Source organism: Pteropus alecto, unplaced genomic scaffold (assembly GCF_000325575.1).
Source record: "Pteropus alecto unplaced genomic scaffold, ASM32557v1 scaffold233, whole genome shotgun sequence".
Taxonomy (NCBI): Eukaryota; Metazoa; Chordata; class Mammalia; order Chiroptera; family Pteropodidae; genus Pteropus; species Pteropus alecto.
Window position 1 is genome coordinate 507,799 of NW_006434367.1, and position 18,064 is coordinate 525,862.

The 18,064-nt window shown below is 40.2% G+C and overlaps 1 protein-coding gene across 1 annotated transcript in view; it reads right to left on the bottom strand.

Annotated features, from left to right (window-relative positions):
• Positions 1-249: 249 nt before the first annotated feature.
• The window catches only part of LDLRAD4 (low density lipoprotein receptor class A domain containing 4), a gene marked incomplete at its 5' end in the record, with an annotated part of 212,035 nt that continues 194,220 nt past the window's right edge, over positions 250-18,064 (bottom strand). The window contains 3 exon segments of the mRNA XM_015587233.1: positions 250-293; positions 296-749; positions 2,071-2,124. Coding sequence (XP_015442719.1) covers positions 250-293; positions 296-749; positions 2,071-2,124 — 552 coding nt within the window.

The following is an 18,064-nucleotide window of genomic DNA, read 5'->3' on the forward strand; positions in this document are numbered from 1 at the left end:
TCCCTACACCTGCCCCCAAATAAACACTGTTTACGGTCAGACGGGTCAGACCGGGCGGAAGTTGCATTATCTCGTCTAGTTTGCATGCAATTCCCCTGAAAGGAATCAGAAACAAAGACCACATTTGCACATTTGGTTTTACTTAGTTGTAGCACATAAAACTGAACAACACTGTGCTCAGGAGCGGAGGGGCAATGCAGCCTCCTTCTGTCATCAGTTTCTTTTTCAACTCAAGTGCATGTTGGAGGGTCAGACAAGGTTCCCAGGCTTCCTGTCTGTGCTCCCGGAGTTGTAGGCAGTCTGCTCCCTCTGTGCCCGTTGCTGTGCTGGTGATGGAAGAAAGAGGCTCCTGGGTAGTGGCCCATCACCTCGCTGTACGTCGGGGGTGGCCCCTCCATTCTCCCATTACTGCTGCAAGTGCTGGCACTTATGCCCGAATTGCTGCTGGGTGGGCACGGGCCCCCATTATAAACTGAGATGTCTATCAGATCGCTGTCGAATATGGTCCGGTTGGGCGGGGCCCTTACAGACTCTCGGTTGAGTTCCATCTGCTGTTCAGGGTCCCTGAGCTGCAGCGTACAGGGTCCCTGGTAAGGGGGCGGCTCTTCCCCATCAGACAGGGAGATGGTGGGGGGAAGGTCGATCTCGTGCTGCACGTAGGGGTAGGTGGGCTGGAAGCGGCTGAACCGATCCCTCTGGATAAAGGACGGAGCAGTAAACCTGTCCCTAGAGCGTGGGGCATACATGATCTGCAAGGAAAAGAGGAAAAGCTTGAAAACATTCTTGGCACAATAATGATCACAACCACGATGATATCAAGAAAATTCGTGCTTAGTTTGTGTTCTCACCCATCTGAAAACCTTTTCCGCTAACAAAACAAGAAAAGACTATTGGGGACGGGGGAGGGTGGAAATGTAGTTTTCTTATTCCTCATGACTTAGACGACTCACTTTACCAAACTATAGTTTATCCAAGATGGTTCAATAGTGGAGAATTGTGGTTAATTAAAATTTTGGGTTTAATGGTAGTGATTGCATATGGTATGTATGCATTCTCCACTGTTTCACATAGAATAAAATAGTAACTTCTCGAGTGCAGTAAATAGTAACACAGGGGAAAAGGGCTGTGTAGACAGCCCTCTAGTCCTGTCCACCACCTGGTCCAGGCCTCAACTCCTTTACCTATAAAGTAAGTGGACTGGCCCACCTGCTTTCTCTGTGCCTTCTAGCTCTCATATCTATGATTCAGAGGGACGAGGAGTGGCTCAGAGTTTTCATTGTAAATGTAAATTATAATTTCACATGATGGTACTTAGAACAGGTAGGCACTGGGTCAAATTATAAATTATTTATAAAAGCTTAGTTTCCTGTCAATTACTTAGAAAAATAGAGAATAAGTGACTTCTTTTTCTTCCTGATTTCTAAACTTTTCCAGTAATTTTTTTCTAGATAAAAGTTTCTTGTAGTTATTTTTAGTAACTGATGTAAAAAATGTTTTGTATTCCAAAGTAAATATGATTATAGATTTTTTCCCAAAGTGAATTCTTACATAATCCTCTCATCTATTCCACCATCCATTCTTCTAGAGGAAAGATTATACACACACACACACACACACACACACACACACATCCATTGACTTTTCCAATATATTTTTAACTTTAAGGTAAAAAACTGCTATTTTTAAAGTCGTATTATTAAACTTGAAGATGTGGAAATGAATCATGCTATATTTATAAACGGTGCCCACATCTGCCACCCCTCATTATTAGCAGCTATGGGATCATGTTAAGATCGGTGATTCTCAACCTGTTTTCTGTAAAGAGCTTTAGACTAGCACAAATAATTTCTAGGAGATTGTAGGGGAAAACCCCCTTTCCTGTTTTTTAAACCAAAGTTATAAGTATATCCCTTAATTTAAATGTGTTATTTCTTAACCTATGCTGTAATACATTTAACCTTTACATCAATTTTGTTGCAATGGTTTATTTCTCTCATTCTTTCTCCCATGCACATGGGGTTCAGCAACTTCCTCCTGCCACCCACACCCCTCCCTTGTCCAACTCCTTACCTCTGAGGCACCTGGCCGAGAACCAGAGCTGTCTGAAGGCCACAGGCGCCCTTCCTGGTGGTGGTATGGTGGGATGGGTTGGTGGGGTGGAGGTGGGGGAGAGATTGCAAGAAAATCATTAGTTTCATACAGCAGCACCTAAAATCAGGGAACCATATTTCTCCTTGACAGTAGCAAATCTGTTTAAAACAGGGACTAATGAAGAATTGTTCATATATATATCAAACATCTAAAAGGATAATTGTGACTAAAAAGTTAAAAATTTTAGGTTTCTACCAGATTTGAAATAGATTTGAAGTAAATATCATTTAAACTATACACTTTTGTGTTTGAAATACATTCCAAATGTCATCAAACCATATTCAATCACTACCTAGATTTGGGTAGGGTCTGGATGAATTAAGCTCTTATACCAGGGCCTACCCCATGCAAATGTGGATTACCGCACCTGGCCAAGTATCAGTCAAGGCCTTTTTGTGATTTGGCTTCGAGTTAAGCAGCAGCAGCAGCAGAAGAAGAAGAAGAAAATCACTGCCCAGCTACACTGGTTGGCTTTCAAACTGAAAACTGAGTTTCCAAAGCCTGAATGCCCTTCGAGCATCTTCTTGTCAATTTATTCTTCAGTCCATATATCCCCAAGGCAGATGGAACCAAACAGTAGGCATTATTAAGGATCATTTTTAACACCATAAATTTGTTTATGAAACACTTCAATTTGTTATCTCTTTTTAACCTAAATTGTTGGCTACTAGCACAGGTCCTTTGGACTATTAGCAAAAGGCCTGTTATTATAATCAAGATAATAAGTACTATGTTGGGAGCAGATGTCTGTATTTTTGGATTCCCAGGAATATTTGTACATGACCCTGTGTGATCACTGAGCCTCGTGAGAGCTTAAAGGGCACATAAGTAGATCTGCGAGGTAAAACATCCTGAAGTCTCTCTTGCTCTTTTTTTAGGCCAGTATTCTAATACAAATATCCCCTCTGCTGCTAAACAGGGTATTTGTCCAATACATACAACCTGTTCCTAAGATACCCACAGGACATCATGAACATAGCAGCAAAAATATGAACAGTGTTAAGAGGAAGTTTGGGCTTAAGCTTTAACTATAAAATTATGTAATGGACCATTACGGCTCTGGCCTGGCGACAAGTGGAAGACCTAATCAAACCTAATGAAGTAGCTGACCCACACCTTTTACTGGGCCCAAGGTAGCTTGCACAGCACTTTAGAGTTTTCGCTAGGATCAAAGTGAAACAATCACTAGAATTCTGGGTTGTTATAGCAACTTTCATACTGAAAACAGCATAAAAACTCATCCACAGCTGTTTCCAAGACTAATAATTCTGCCCTACCTTCTCTTTCTTCCTACAGACTGGAGCTCAGCTCTGTCAGCTCTAACCTTCCATCTAGAGAACTGGCACCAGGAAACAGTGAAAACAGCAGATTAAAGCACAGTGTGGAGCATAACAGCCAGAAATAAAACCATCAAATGAAGTGAGAGGGAAGTGACCCAGAAGTAGCGGGTTGCACATTTTCTGAAAATGAAAATAACCATCCTCAATGGCTTTATTCCCCTAGAAAGTGACAAAACTTGAAAAACTGCCTAAGAGATTAAAACTTGTGCACACTCAATCTTATATTTCACCAAATTCACATCAACATTCTTGTTACTAAATTCATTTGGCACTTTTTGGCCCTCCTCTTACTTGGCCTGCCAGTAACACTGAACCTTCCTCTCTTGTTGACCTCAGTGACATCACCCTCCTCATTCACACCCTGGCTTCTCTGGGCACTTTGCCTTCTCCTTGGGGGCGAGGGTACCTCTAGCTCTGCATTGTGGTTAAATGTTGTAATTCCTCAGAGCCCTGTCTGGGGCCCCTCTCCTCTCATTGAGGTGTCCCTGGGCTACCTCATCCCCTCTGCAGTTTACAGGGCCATCCTCATTGGGATGGGTCTGTCTTTGGTCCCACCTTTTCCCAGGAGCTCCAGACTGGTCTAGCCATGGGGGCCTCCTGGACTCCAATGAACTCCTAAAACTAAACATGTCTAAAGTGGAACTCATTGACTTCTCCCCCAAATCTTTCAACCCTCCGTACTGCTGTGGCCTCATCAAGTCGCCACTCTCCGTCACCCCTACTCCACTTCCCTCTATTGCTACCATTACTATTTCAGTAATGATGTAATTTCTTTAACTACTTACTGACAATTGCCTCCCACCTCAAACTTATTCACTTTTATAGGACACTTATTTTTCTGGTCTTTCACTCAGGTGGTTCATAGAGTCATTAAAACTATGAGATCTGTAAGATGCTGTGGTAGAAATGGTTAGGGCCAACAGTCCAGAAGCTGTCATTCCAGTTCTATGCCTCTGCTGATATGTAAAGAACCCAGACCTAGAATATGACCAGAATTCTAGAAAGGCTGGATCCTAGCAATCTTGATGGAAAAGGAACTGCTTTGCTCTGGCACTCATGTTACAACCAGCTCTGGACACCCTTTTCTAGTCTGCCCCATGCTAACTATCGCCATACTGCCCTTATTAGCACTGAATTTCTCATGCTGCTGGTGGAGCCGCTGATTCTTGCTTTTACTGGTGAGGTGAAGTCCTCTGACTAAGATCCGGCTCTCTGGATCATCTGAAGAGCCTGCGCATAGCTGAATTCAAAGATGTGGGCCTTCTTGTCTAGACTTCTCAGTTTCTTCATCTCCAAACACTAGTGATGACATTTTCAGAGAGAAGGAGACTCATCTTATGGCATCTACTCAAATGGCTGCAGTTCTGGGTCCTCATTATGGAACTTTATCCCAACAATGAAGGCTTTAATGCTCTTGGCAATGCTTATATTGTTACATTAATTTATACTCAGAATAAGTTGTGAAATAAGATAATACTTAAAAGTAGTTTACAGAATTTTGAGCAATAAGAACAAAATTTTGCTAATATTTTTACACAGGATTAAATTCATTTCCTTCCTTATAGCTGTTTCCTTGTAAGAATACCAACTGAAAGGAAGGGAGGTATCCACTGTCTGTTCATTCGTTACTTCACTGCACATTTACTAAGTACCTCCTGGCAGTGGATCTCAATCCTTTTCCATTGCAACACGTGAGATAATGTACACACATAACCCAACAAGTAATGTGCCACACCTTCCTATGGGGTAGATGGTAGGGGTGGAGCACGGGGTCTGTGCAATCCCCAGGTTTAACCTATTTCTCCAACCCCTTTGTTCCACTCAAGAAAGCGTTCTGGAATGCAAATGAGTTAGGGAGACATTACTCTAGGGGTAACTTTGAATCAATTCTAGTCTATTTTGTAAGGTATATTATTCTCAAATCACTCGTGTTTTATCTATTATTAGTACCAGTTACTTGAGACACACATTAAAACTGAGCAGGACACACAGGGGACTGTCCTGGAAGCTTACAAGAAGGGCATCCACTCTTCGGAGCCTTCTCTGTATACGCAGTGCCTTATATGCATGTTCCTTATTCTCCAGTTTTCTCCCTGGAACGAAGGCTCTGTGACAAGAAAGGTAATGACTGATTATCTGATGACAACTTAATATTACCCAGATGGATGACACCTCTATCAATAACCAGTGTAGATCTGTAATAGCAAATGCATTCTGAAGTGGGAAAGCCTTAGGCCACGATCCTGGCCCTGCTGCTCTTCAATCTGTGACCTGAGACAGCTTACTTAGTTGCTCCAAACCTCATTTTCCTTACTTGAGGTTGTTGTGAGGCTCAGATACAATGTATGTAAATTCTTTAGCACACTGCCTTGCACATCAGTATTCAGTATATGGTGGCTCTTAACATTGCATGTAACAATTACCTGCTGCTATACACAACTAAAGTAAAGATAATTTTCAATTACCTCTTTTAAAATAAATGACTTCACTGAAATTTCCTCATTTCTTTGTCTATTTACAATATCATCTATCCAAAAAGTGGCATTTTGAATGGAAAGGCTAAAAAGATGAGAGAGGCTTAAGTAAAGTTACATTTATCTCAGATTTCTTCCTAAGATTTCTTCCTAAGATTCCTAAAACAAGCATTACCCATGAGACTCTTCATAGAAAGTTCTTCTCCCTGGCTTTCTGGGTGCTACAAAGAACAAAGGCCCACAGTTGCATAATAACTCTCTGTACTCTTAAAGCATTAGCTCAGCCTGGCAATTAGCTATCCACTGAGGAAATCATCATGAGTACAATCATCAGGAATTCCCTTTGCCATGCACTATTCCTTTTGATGTCATGAAGTGAAAGCAGGGAGACAGTAGGCCAGTTAAAAGAAACAACAAATTTTATGGAACTCAATTTTGTGACAAGCCTTGTTTTTTCTTGAACCTTCTTTTATTTGCTAAAATGAAATCTTTATTGTTAATGAATACATTATTTGTCATTCTCCTGCTAATTTAGTCACTATCAGGCAATCATTCAGGTTTGACCATCTCTGAGCAGGGTGATAACATTTTTCTTTTGTGGGCGGAGCCTGACTGCAGTAAACATGCCAAGGGAGAGCCTTTCCCTTGTGACAGTGTCACCCAGCCTAGATCTACAAAAAACACAACCACAGCATATGCATGACTACACACAGAGACATGAGTACACAGATGTAGTTTGTTTCTTACACTAAGTACACTTTGAATCATAATATCTGGTGTTCTGACCTCCCTGACTTGGCCCTGGAAGTTGCTTCCATGAGGCCTTTGGTGAGCACAGGCACTGGGACTCAGGCCTATGAAACCCCTTGACCACCCTGAGTGGCAAGCTAGTAATCAAGGGGCTCTAGTGAATCTATCTTGTGGAACAGGGTCGTAGGACAGCTCCAAATCTTGTAGGCTTAATGACATGCATTTTCAGGCTTCTTTACACCTGATAAATCATTGTACGTTCCTCCTTCTGAATGGTCAATGAATAGCCATATTGACAGAAAATTTTCCTGTGAGTTGACTCTGCTTGACTCTGAAATGGATGCACTAAAGATTTTAAAAAGTCATCTGATTTTCCAAATGATTGTCTTTATGATGCCAACAGTGTTATTTGCAGACCTGGAACATGACTAAATTTTTTTCCCTTTAAATCTGACCATCTGGCACATTTTTGGCAGGGGGGCGAGGGATGGTGAGTGGGAAATCAAAATTGACTCTTTTCCTTTTTATTGTGGTAAAACATACATTACATAAAATTTGCCATTTTAATCATTTAAAAGTATACAGTTCTGTGGCATTAAGTACATTCACATTGTCATGTAACTATTACCACCATCCATCTCCAGAACTTTTCATCTTCCCAAACTGAAATGCTATACCCATTAAACACTAACTTCCCATTCCTTTCTCCCCTCAGGCCCTGGTAACCACCATTATACTATCTGTCTCTATGAATTTAACTATTCTAGGTACCTCATATAAGTAGAATCATACAATATTTGCCTTTTTGTGGGCATATATTGTGTCCTTATTTCACTTAGCATAATGTCTTCAAGGTTTATCCATTTAATTAAAAAAAGGTTCATTCACATTGTAGTATGTGTCATTCATTTTTTTTTTTTGAGGCTGAATAATATTCCATTGTAGGAATAGACTATATTTTGTTTATTCATTCATCAATTGATGGATAGTTTGATTGTTTCCACCTTTGGGCTATTGCGAATAATGTTGCTATGAAGAGAAATATAAAAATATCTCTTTGAATCTCTGCTTTAAATTCTTTGGGGTATATCCCCAGAAGTGGAATTGCTGGATCATATGGTAAATCTATGTTTATTTTATTTTTTTTGAGGAACTACCATACTCTTTTCCATAGTGGTAGTACTATTTTATATTCCCACCAGGAGCGCATAGGGTTCTAATTTCTTTGCCAACATTTGTTATTTTCTGTTTCTTTGATAATAGCCATTCCAATGAGTATAATGTGGTATCTCATTATGGTTCTGAACACTAATCGTACACAAATCAGTTAAGATTCTCAAGAGAAACAGAACCAACAGGATGTGTGTCTATCTATTATCTATCATCTATCATCTGTCTGTCTGTCTGTGTGTCTGTCTATCTATCTATCTATCTATCTATCTATCTATCTATCTATCATCTAGCAATCATCTATTTATTATAATAAGAGGCTCTTATTATTATAATAAGAGTCCCACAACCTGCCACGTGCAAGATGGAGAACCAGGAAAACTGGTGGTATAGTTCAGTTAGAGGCTGAAGTTCTAGAACCAGAGGTCCATTGGTATAAATCTTGGATGACAAAAGCCTAAGAACCAAGAGCTCCAATGTCAGAAGGCAAGAGAATAGAACATCCTAGCTCAAGAAGAAAGAGAGAAAATATGACCATCCTCCACCTTTTTGTTCTAGATAGGCCCTCAAGGAATTGGAAGATACCCACATTGGGGAGGGCAGACATTCTTTATTCAGTCTACTGAGTCAAATGTTAATCTTTTCTTAAATTATTCTCATATATACATCTAGAAACAGTGTTTTATCATCTATCTGGGTATGCTAAGCTCAGTTTTGCTGACACGTAAACTTAGCTATCACAATTAGTGGTACTGAGCTCTTTCCATATGCTTATTGGCCATTTGTATATCTTCTTTAGAAAAATGTCTATTCAAGTCCATTGTCTATTTTCAAATTGGGTTATCTATTATATTGCTGTTGAGTTGTAGAAGTTCTTTATGTGTTCTGAATATTAATCCCTTATCAGACATATGATTTTCAAATATTTTCTCCCATACTGTGGTCTGCCTTTTCACTCTCTTGAGAGTGTTCTTTTACAAATAAAAGTTTTTAATTTCTGAAGTCTAATTTATTATTTTTCTTTTGTTGCCTGTGCTTTTGGTGTCATATCTAAGAAACCACTGCCTAATCCAATGCCCTAAAGCTTTCCCCCACCCTTGTTTTCTTTAAGAGTTTTATAGTTTTATAGTTCTTACATTTAGGTTTTTGATCTATATTATTTTTTTGTATATGGTATAAGATGAGGATACAATGTCATTATTTTGCATGTGAATATCCAATTTTCCCAGTACCTTTTTTGAAAAGACTTTCCTTTCTTCTTGATTGGTCTTGGCACCCTTGTCAACAATCATTTGACCATATATGGGAAAGTTTATTTCTGGGCTTTCTATTCTATTCCATTAGTTTATATGCCAATACCACACTGTTTTTGTTATGGTAGCTTTGTGGTAAGTTTTAAAATCAGATAGTGTGAGATATCCAAATTTGTTATTCTTTTTCAATATCATTTTGGCTATTTGGAGGTGGGGGTTCCTTGAGATAGCACATGAAGTTTAGGATAAACTTTTCTATTTCTGCAAAAAAACTTAATTGAGATTATAATAGGGATTGAGCTGAATCTGTAGATTGCTTTGGATAGGACTGACATCTTAACAACATCAAGTCTTACAATATGTGAATAAGAGATGTCTTTCCATTTATTTATATCTAATGTCTTCCAGCAACATTGTATAGTTATTAGTGTACAAATTTTTTACTTCCTTGGTTAAGTTTATTTCTAAGCATTTTATTCTTTTTGATGCTATTGTAAATTGAATTGTTTTCTTAATTTCTTTTTTGGATTGTTTATTGTTAGTGTAAAAAAATGCAACTGATTTTTGCATGTTGATTTTGTATTCTGCAACTGTTAAATTTGTTAATTAGTTCTAGCAAGTATTCTTTGTTTGGTGGAATCTTTAGGGTTTTCTATATGTAGATCATTTCATTTGCAAAGAAGTAATTTTACTTGCCTTTATAGTTGAAATGCCTTTTATTTCTTTTTCTTGACTAATTACTCTGACTAAAACTTCCAATAAATACTATGTTGAAAGGAAGTGGTGGGAGCATTTGACATCTTGTTGCCTGGCATATGTTGTCAGGTTTGGCTCAAATAAACTCTTATAAAAATTCTAAGAAAAAAAAAAGAAAGAAAAGTAAAAAGAAAAGAAGTGGTAAAAGCATACATCCTTGTCTTTTTCCCGATCTTAGAGGAAAAGCTTTCAATCCTTCACCATTGAGTATGATGTTAGCTGCAGGCTTTCCACAGATAGCTTTTATTTTATTGAGGTAATTTCCTTCTATCCTAGTTTTATGAAGGTTTTTATCATGAAAAAGTGTTGAATTATGTCAAATACTTTTTCTGCATGATGAGATAATCATGTAGTTTCCCCCCTTCATTCTGTTAATGTGTTGTATTATATCGATTGATTCTCCTATGTGGAACCATTTTTGCATTACAGAAATAAACTCACTTGGTTATGGTATATAATCCTGTTAGGATGCTGCTAAATTCAGTTTGCTAGTATTTTGTTGTGGATTTTTGCATCAATATACCTAACAGATATTGGTTTTCTTTTCCTGTTGCATCTTTGTCTGGTTTTCATATTACGTTAATGCTGGCCTTATAGAATGAATTAGAAAGTATTCCTTCCTCTTCATTTTTTTTTGGAAGAGTTTGAGAAGTGGAGTCAATTCTTCTTAAAATGTTTGGTAGAATTCACCAATGAAACCATCTGGTCCAGGGATTTTCTTTGTTGGGAGGTTTATGATTATTGATTCAATGTCCCTACTAGTTACAGAACTATTCAAAATTTCTATTTCTTCATAATTCAGTCTTATTAGGGTGTGTTTCTAGGCATTTGTCCATTTCATCTAGGTTATTCAATTTGTTGATATACAATTGTTCATTGTACTTTTTAATAATCTTTTTTATTTCTGTATCTCTTGGATTTTTTTCCATATGAAGGATACATTTATAGCTTTAAACGAGAGTAATCTGTGACCACGACTTACTGGGGCTTCCCTGCTGAAGCCTGCTGTTTTGGGTCCACATGCGCTGTGATCATGTGTAAGGCCACTTCTATACCCCAAACCTTCTTGGTTTTATGCCTTCAGCTAAATTCTCCTTTCCACACTCCAAGGACCACAGGATCATCAGATTTGGGAATAGAAAAAACCTAATAAGGTGTTTTTCAAACTGAGTTGCAGCCTCTCAGAGAGATGGAAAATCAGTTTAAGTAGGTTGCAGCCAGTATTTTAAAAAATCAAACAGAATAGAAAATAACATTGTAAGTATTGTTTGGTGAAACTTTTGCCTTAGTTGTGTATATGAGTATTGTGGATTGTGATGTAAGATGTGTTTATTGCTGTTCTTCATGGTTTAAAACAATCTGAAGGTCTCTGAGTTAAGCCAATTATCCATTATTTTAGATGGGAGGAAACTGAAGCCCAAAGAGGTTATATTAATCGTTGGAGGTGACACAGCCAGTTTGTGGTAAAGCAAGGCCATTGCTGGATATTTTGGCTTCTACACAAGTGTTCCTCCCAATGAATGAATGTATTGTATGGTCTCAAATATTTGGAAATCTATTTTTTTTTCCTGTCCCAGGTTGAGAACTTCAAATCATAGGTAAAACTGATCTTTGGATCAGCAACACCTTTACCTTCTGATAAAATCAGTTTTCTTTCTTTTCTTCCCTTTTCTCATACAACTTCTCTGCCATCCAAATGCCTTAATATTGCTGTCTTTTGCACCCTAGATGGCAGTAACAGCTTAGATGTAAAGTCAATATCTTTAGATGTCAATGACTGCGTTCTCTCCAGCATCTCTCCTTTTATTCCTCCTTGGGAATCCATCATCAGACTTCTCAGGACTCAATATTTCTCTCTCAACTCTACTCAATCTAGGGCACATCCCTTAAGAAAAATACAAATCATCCAGGAAGGTATGTTGGGAACAAAAGAAAGGGAATCCTTTATATTTCCAGAACAATATAATGGATCTGGGAGGTCTATAGGCCCTGAGGAACAAGCAGAAAAGAGCTATGCAGGTGCCTCTACAGGGCTTGGTGCTGTGAATAAGCAATTAGATTTCATGAGAAACCAGCCTGGAAATTAGAAAGCTCAGGGCAATAGGGGGATGTGAAACCATACACTATCAGCCTAAGTAGGCACAATCACCTCCTTTAAGATGTGAGAGAAGGCTGAGGCACAGGACTGAGGCTTTCCCAAAGGTCACAGAGCTAGTAGGAGATTAATAGAGCCAGAACCCTGCTATCTCCTTTGGCATCCTTTGACAGCTCTGGGCAGCCTCCTCAAGTGCCACTCAGAATTAGAATAACTTAGAAAACTTTTTTCCCCTTAGAATAAAGCACACCAACTTTCAAAGACTAAGTAAAAACAAATAAAACAAACAAACTTTACCTTTAGAATTTTATGCTGATGCCTACTTAAAGGGTTATTAAATTTTTTTAGTTTATAAAATTTTTCATCAACTTTATTTCAAAATCTGATTTTGAAATAAAATCATACTTTGGTCGCAATTAGAAATCATGTTTGAATGAGTTGCCTCAGGAGACTATGGATGCTCAGAACATTGCTGGAATTGTCTTTAACAACAGTTTATGGGAGTAGAGGATGTTATTTACTTGTAAAAGTAATACATTCTTACCATAAAAATTTTAACAGCATAGACCAGGCTCCCTTTGTTCATCTCCTCCCATCTTGGCTCCTCCCCAGAAGAAGCCATCAGTTTGCTGTGGGTCCTTCCTGACCTTTCTCTACAGCATCAGATTGTAACTTGGACAACACTATTTTTACTAATTGAGTCACCCTTGGCTTTGCACCAAAATTGTATCATTTAGCTTGATCAGCCACCTCATTCATAAGATTGAACTCTAAATGGATTTTGGCTGGTACCAAAAATCAATCTCACCCTCAGAAAACATATAAGAAAAAAGAAGACTTGCCATTATTGAGGACTTAAAAAATAATTTCCCTTGAAAGTTTTCCAAAAAATGACCTGCAAGCTCTGAAGGTAATTTCAAAACTGCTATGAGCAATGACTACATAAATAGAAGAATTATTTGAGCTACTCACATTGCTTTAAAGACAAATCTTGTCTATTAAAAAGGTCTATCTACTATCTGCTATGTAACAGCTGTGGCCTAGCATCCTTATTCATTTTTTTTTGCCAGCAATCTGGCCTTCTGTTTCTCTTACATGAAGATGTTAAAATTATCAATCTTCTAATGCCGAAAGGCAAAACATTTTAAATGACCGGTCTGGCAGGCTGGTTATGTGAACACCCTCACTCATTCCAAGAGAGAAACAGCACAGCTGATGGTAGGAAACCTGCATTTGGAGTATACAGTAGGCACTGACCGGTTCTTGCAGTCTCTTCAACATGTGAAAATTCAGTTTCAGTAGCTCATGAAATAATAGAGAATTGTTATTAAACAAAGTTGGCAACAAATACCCCTGGTCTTATGGTGCAGCAAGAATCTGCCTTGTTCACAGGGAAACTGTCTCCTGCCATCTTTCATCCCAGTCTTATGCTAATCGAAGCCTGTGGCTCTCTTCTCTTTAGTCTGAAGTATCAGAGATGTGCCTATTATAACTGCATTGTCAAACCCTTTAGTTCACTTTTTTGTACCTCATTGAATGAAAATAGTTCATTTCTATCATTTTAGAACTGCTTTTCTAAATACAGACTGAAGTAGGTAGAAATGAAAAAAGGCAGGTAAGTACACAGCCATCTAGCACTTTATTCACAATGTGGTGACTCCCCATCTCTGTGTGCCCTTCACTGGATCTCAGAACACAGCCTGTGGGCTTCTCAAGCACGGTGAACTCCGAGCCCAGTATGGTGTGTTTCTGAGCTGCTTCTCAGAGGTGATCAGAAATGTCACTCTGTTCTCAAGGTCAACAGAGTGGTGCCCACAGCCAGCTCTGCCCACAGACTCTAGCCCCATAGAGGAGAGGCCTGCCCCAGGGAGATGACTAGACAGCAAGGGCCAAGAATGAGCATATTGGGAATGCTGCTCATTCCCAATGCTGTACTCTGTTGGCCCAGACACACTTGATTCAACTCCTCATCTTGTATGAATGAGCTTTACTTCCACAAGGAAGTCATCTCCCATTTTTCTGGAAACCAGTGGCCCTCCTGGTCTATCTTTTGTTTTCATCCTTATGGTAGAGGCATGAGTTCTCAAAAAAAAAAACAACTTACATAGAAAGATGAGACCACAGCCAAAAGGTGGGCACTGGTCCATCTTGAGTGGCAGATGCTTTGCAGTCTCAGCCTGGGGGTGCCAGGCAAGAGTAGAGACTGGTATGGCCTGATATGCTGACTTTTCAAGAAAAGATATAAATTCTAATTTTTATGTGACATCTTCTCATTTTTATAAGTTCAATTAAGTTTTGTCAAACACCTTGTAGGGCAAACCATGCATACTGGCCACACGACAAGCAAAGGCTGCTGCTTCTGCAGGGAGGATCTCAAGGTATAGACTTCTCCCATACCAGGGCACTTTGAATCCAAAGAACCCAAGTTTCTACACCAATACAGCTGGCAGTTACAGTCTTTACTCTCTTTCCTTACAGCGGGGGTACAAAACAAATGACTCCCTTTCTTATATCCCCCCACCACATGAAGTTGTTGTAGCACAGGCTGCACTGAATGCCAGGCTGATGCTACTCTGTCTCCACAAGAAGGCCCAGGCACCCACATTTTCACAACTGATTTAATCCCTGTGGCATTTGGTAATGGCGAAAAGCCTGATGTGACTCCTTTTGTTATTTTTTTAATTAAAATTGCTGTTTTTATGGGTCAGAATGGCTGAATATCTACAATTTCATGTAGTTCAAACTAAGTAAAATGTTTCTGGCTCTGCTTTTCTTCAGTAAATAGTCAGTCACCTTGGCCTCACCCACTATCCACTGAGCCTTGGCTTGCTCAGGTGAGTTTAGCTGGCCCCGCCAGGCTGGGCTGCTGGCTGTCAGAAAAGGCTACTCAGGCCTCCTCCAGCTCTGGCAAGAAAGGCTCCAGTGGCTTGTCCGAACATCTTTCAGGGCTGTGTCTGGAATATTTATGCCCCTTTGTTGTTTTCTTATTACTTGGTGGTCTAAGATAATGAAAAAAAAAATCTAGATAGTCTCAAAGCTCTGAAATCACATAAACCAGGCTCTAAAAAATAAGCCACGGCTACTTCAGAAAGAACACATCTGAGTTTATATCACAAACCTTCATTGTTGTTTGTCATAATTTAAAGCATTTATTTTTTCTGTAATTTAATTTTCATTCAGAAATGACTGCTTCCACTTAATTCAGAGTCAGTACTGTCCCATCCCCTGGTCTCCCCAGACAAGTATCTCAGAGACACTGTAGTGATTAAGGCTGGCCAGCCTTAGCTGATACAAACTCCTTTTATTCATCCAATGGCCAGAAGGGAGCTGGCACAGAAAGTATGTGCTTCCAATAGGCATTGTTGGAACAAGCAAGGGAGGAAACCAGGGGAGATGGTACCACATGAGGAGGATGCAGTGTGATAAAGTCAGGGCTGGGGGCACTGCCCTCACTGGGAAGGTGCCTTTGACTGTACAAGGAAAACCTTGCAAAATCAGGGCAAGCCTGGCGCTTGGTGCAAGGGGGTAACTGATCTAACCAACCATTTCTCAGAAGTAGACTCTCTCTGGGAACCAGGGATATTAAGAACTATTAAGATCCTATCGTATTAATCTCAGTTTTGCTTTTTCCTTTTGGTTTATGTGGAATGTCCATTAGTGAGGAGAGGGGCACAGTAGTGAAGTTTACTCAACTCAATCTTAACATCTACATGTTCAGCAAATCTCCTTCTCAGAAACAAAACCCAACTATTGTACTTTACTTTTTCATCTTGACTATCAAGTCTTCCAGCAGAAATGTATAAAAATAAATTTAACCAACAGTATTAAACCAAATCACCTAGAAGCTGATAATGAGATGCCCAACCCTTCTCACAGCAGTCCAAAATAAATACACCTTTTACAAACATACTCGTGGAGACTGCACATGGTTCTAGAACTAATAGGCCAAAAGGACCCAGAAGTGAGTGAATACCAGCAATGCACAGGCTTACCCATGGTGAGGCCGGTAGTAGGAACCCACACCCGCAAGCTGCTAACTAGCTGGATGCTGCAGCCCCCACCCCTCAGGCTCTTGGGAAGGCAGAATTTAGATGCTGGCAAAGTGAAAGGCACTTCAGGAGTGCTCAGGTGTTCTCACAAAAGACATGAAACAACATGGACAGTAGCAATTGCAAATACATATCCATCTTCACCAGTCACCTTTCCCCTAAAAAGCACAAATTGACACGATGCCGTGGGAGCCCTGAAGGCCACCAACAACGTGCTCTGTCAGTAAGAGCAGGGCCTGCTCTACCACACCGTGACTGTCCAGCCATGCCTTTGCCCAGCTCCTTCTAAGCCGCTCAGGGAAGGAGGCTGCTTGGCATAGGTAGTCACTTTAGGATGCTGAGGGAGGGCCACCTGGAAGAGCAACTTCAAACTGCCCATGCTGAGTCTTCATGCCCTATCTTAAACCCCTTCTACAGTTTGCATTCACTTGCTATACAGCCCACCCCACATACACACATGGCCACTAAAGACCTCTGGCCTTCTCCAGTAAGACTGAGAAAACACCAATTAGCATTAGCCTAGTGGATGCTGCTGATAGAAGGGGTGGGCTAAGGGCAGAACATGGAAAGGACACATTGTATTGTTTCTTCATTATCTTGCTCAGTGCCTGGCTAATGTCCAGGGAATGACTGAACAAAGGAGGCCGAATTCGCTGGGGGAAACTTCCCAAGGCAGAGTCCCAGACTAGGACCTTCTGATCACACGAGTTCCCTGTGGACGGCCCAACACTTTCCACAGAGCTGCTGGGAAGTGCTCTCTTCACTCTGTGGAAGCCTCATAGCCAACACCATGAGAGATTAACTTATACTAAGCAAAATACCTCTGGGAAGGGTGGCATTCAGCACCTTGTAAGATTAGGGGTTCCCCATTTTGGCTCTACTGACATTTGAGGTCAGATCACTCTTTGTTGTGGGGGCTGCCCTGTGCACTGTAGGGCATTTAGAGCATCCCTGTAGCACCCCCTCCCCAAGTTGAGACACCAAGAATACGTTGAGAACCAAGAGTGTAAATGAATCAGATTACTCTCCCAGTACCGTATTAAGGGAAGTGAAATTTCTTAAAAGAAGTTCAAGAAAGAAGTAGGTAATTGGGAGGCAAGAAGCCTGGCTGGTGTGTGTGTGTGTGCGGGGGCGAGGCGGGGGGAGCACACTCCTGGGTAGGAGGAAGACTGCATGTGAATGTGTGGTTGCACCCACAGTGCTATCTAGATTTGTATCTGTGTCCAGGAGAGAACTTAAGTTTCTTCTTCACTCTCTCTCTTCCCTCTTTGGATCATAAACTAGGCTAATAGTCATAGTCATAAAATGGAACTACAGTCTGGGCCTGAGTTCTCTGTCACTGTCTAAAAAATACATCTTGAGTTTGTGAAACGTTGAACAGAGACCATTGCTAAGGTGTGCAATATCCACATTTCCATTTTCTCAAGAAGGAAAACCCAAGCATTGAGAAGAAACAGCAGCCATACTAGGTCACTCAAAGAAAAGAAAAAATAGTGTAATTGTAGCAATGGAATTAAACCCTATGCTGTGTTCAGCTTGCATCTTTATAACCCCCAGCTCAGAACTAGGACTGAGCTCTCAGGGGCAAAACTTTTAAGTGTTTATTAACAAAATCAGGCACACACAGTGATAAAGACTTCTGTGGACACAGTGACTAGCTATTGATGTTTTCACTTGCCATGTAGTGTGTAGCCCTGAAGGAACCTCCGCAAGTCACTTAATTACTTTCTAGATTTTATGAAAGGGCAGATCTGCTGTCTAGCAGCCCCTGGAGCAGAGTGGACACAGGTAAACTGCTGCCCCTGAACGGGGACTTCACAGGGACTCACTTCCAAATGATAGAGAAGATACATTCCAAGTAAAAACACACTGAAATTTTCATTTTTCTGCCTTTGTAAAATTGTCTTCCTGCTGCCCCTCTTTGCTGGTAAGGGCATGATTGTGTATATGTCCATTCTATCACCTGACTGTGCAGGGAGTTCCCATTCTGGGGGTGGAGGCCAGTGAGTAGGTGCTAAGACAACAA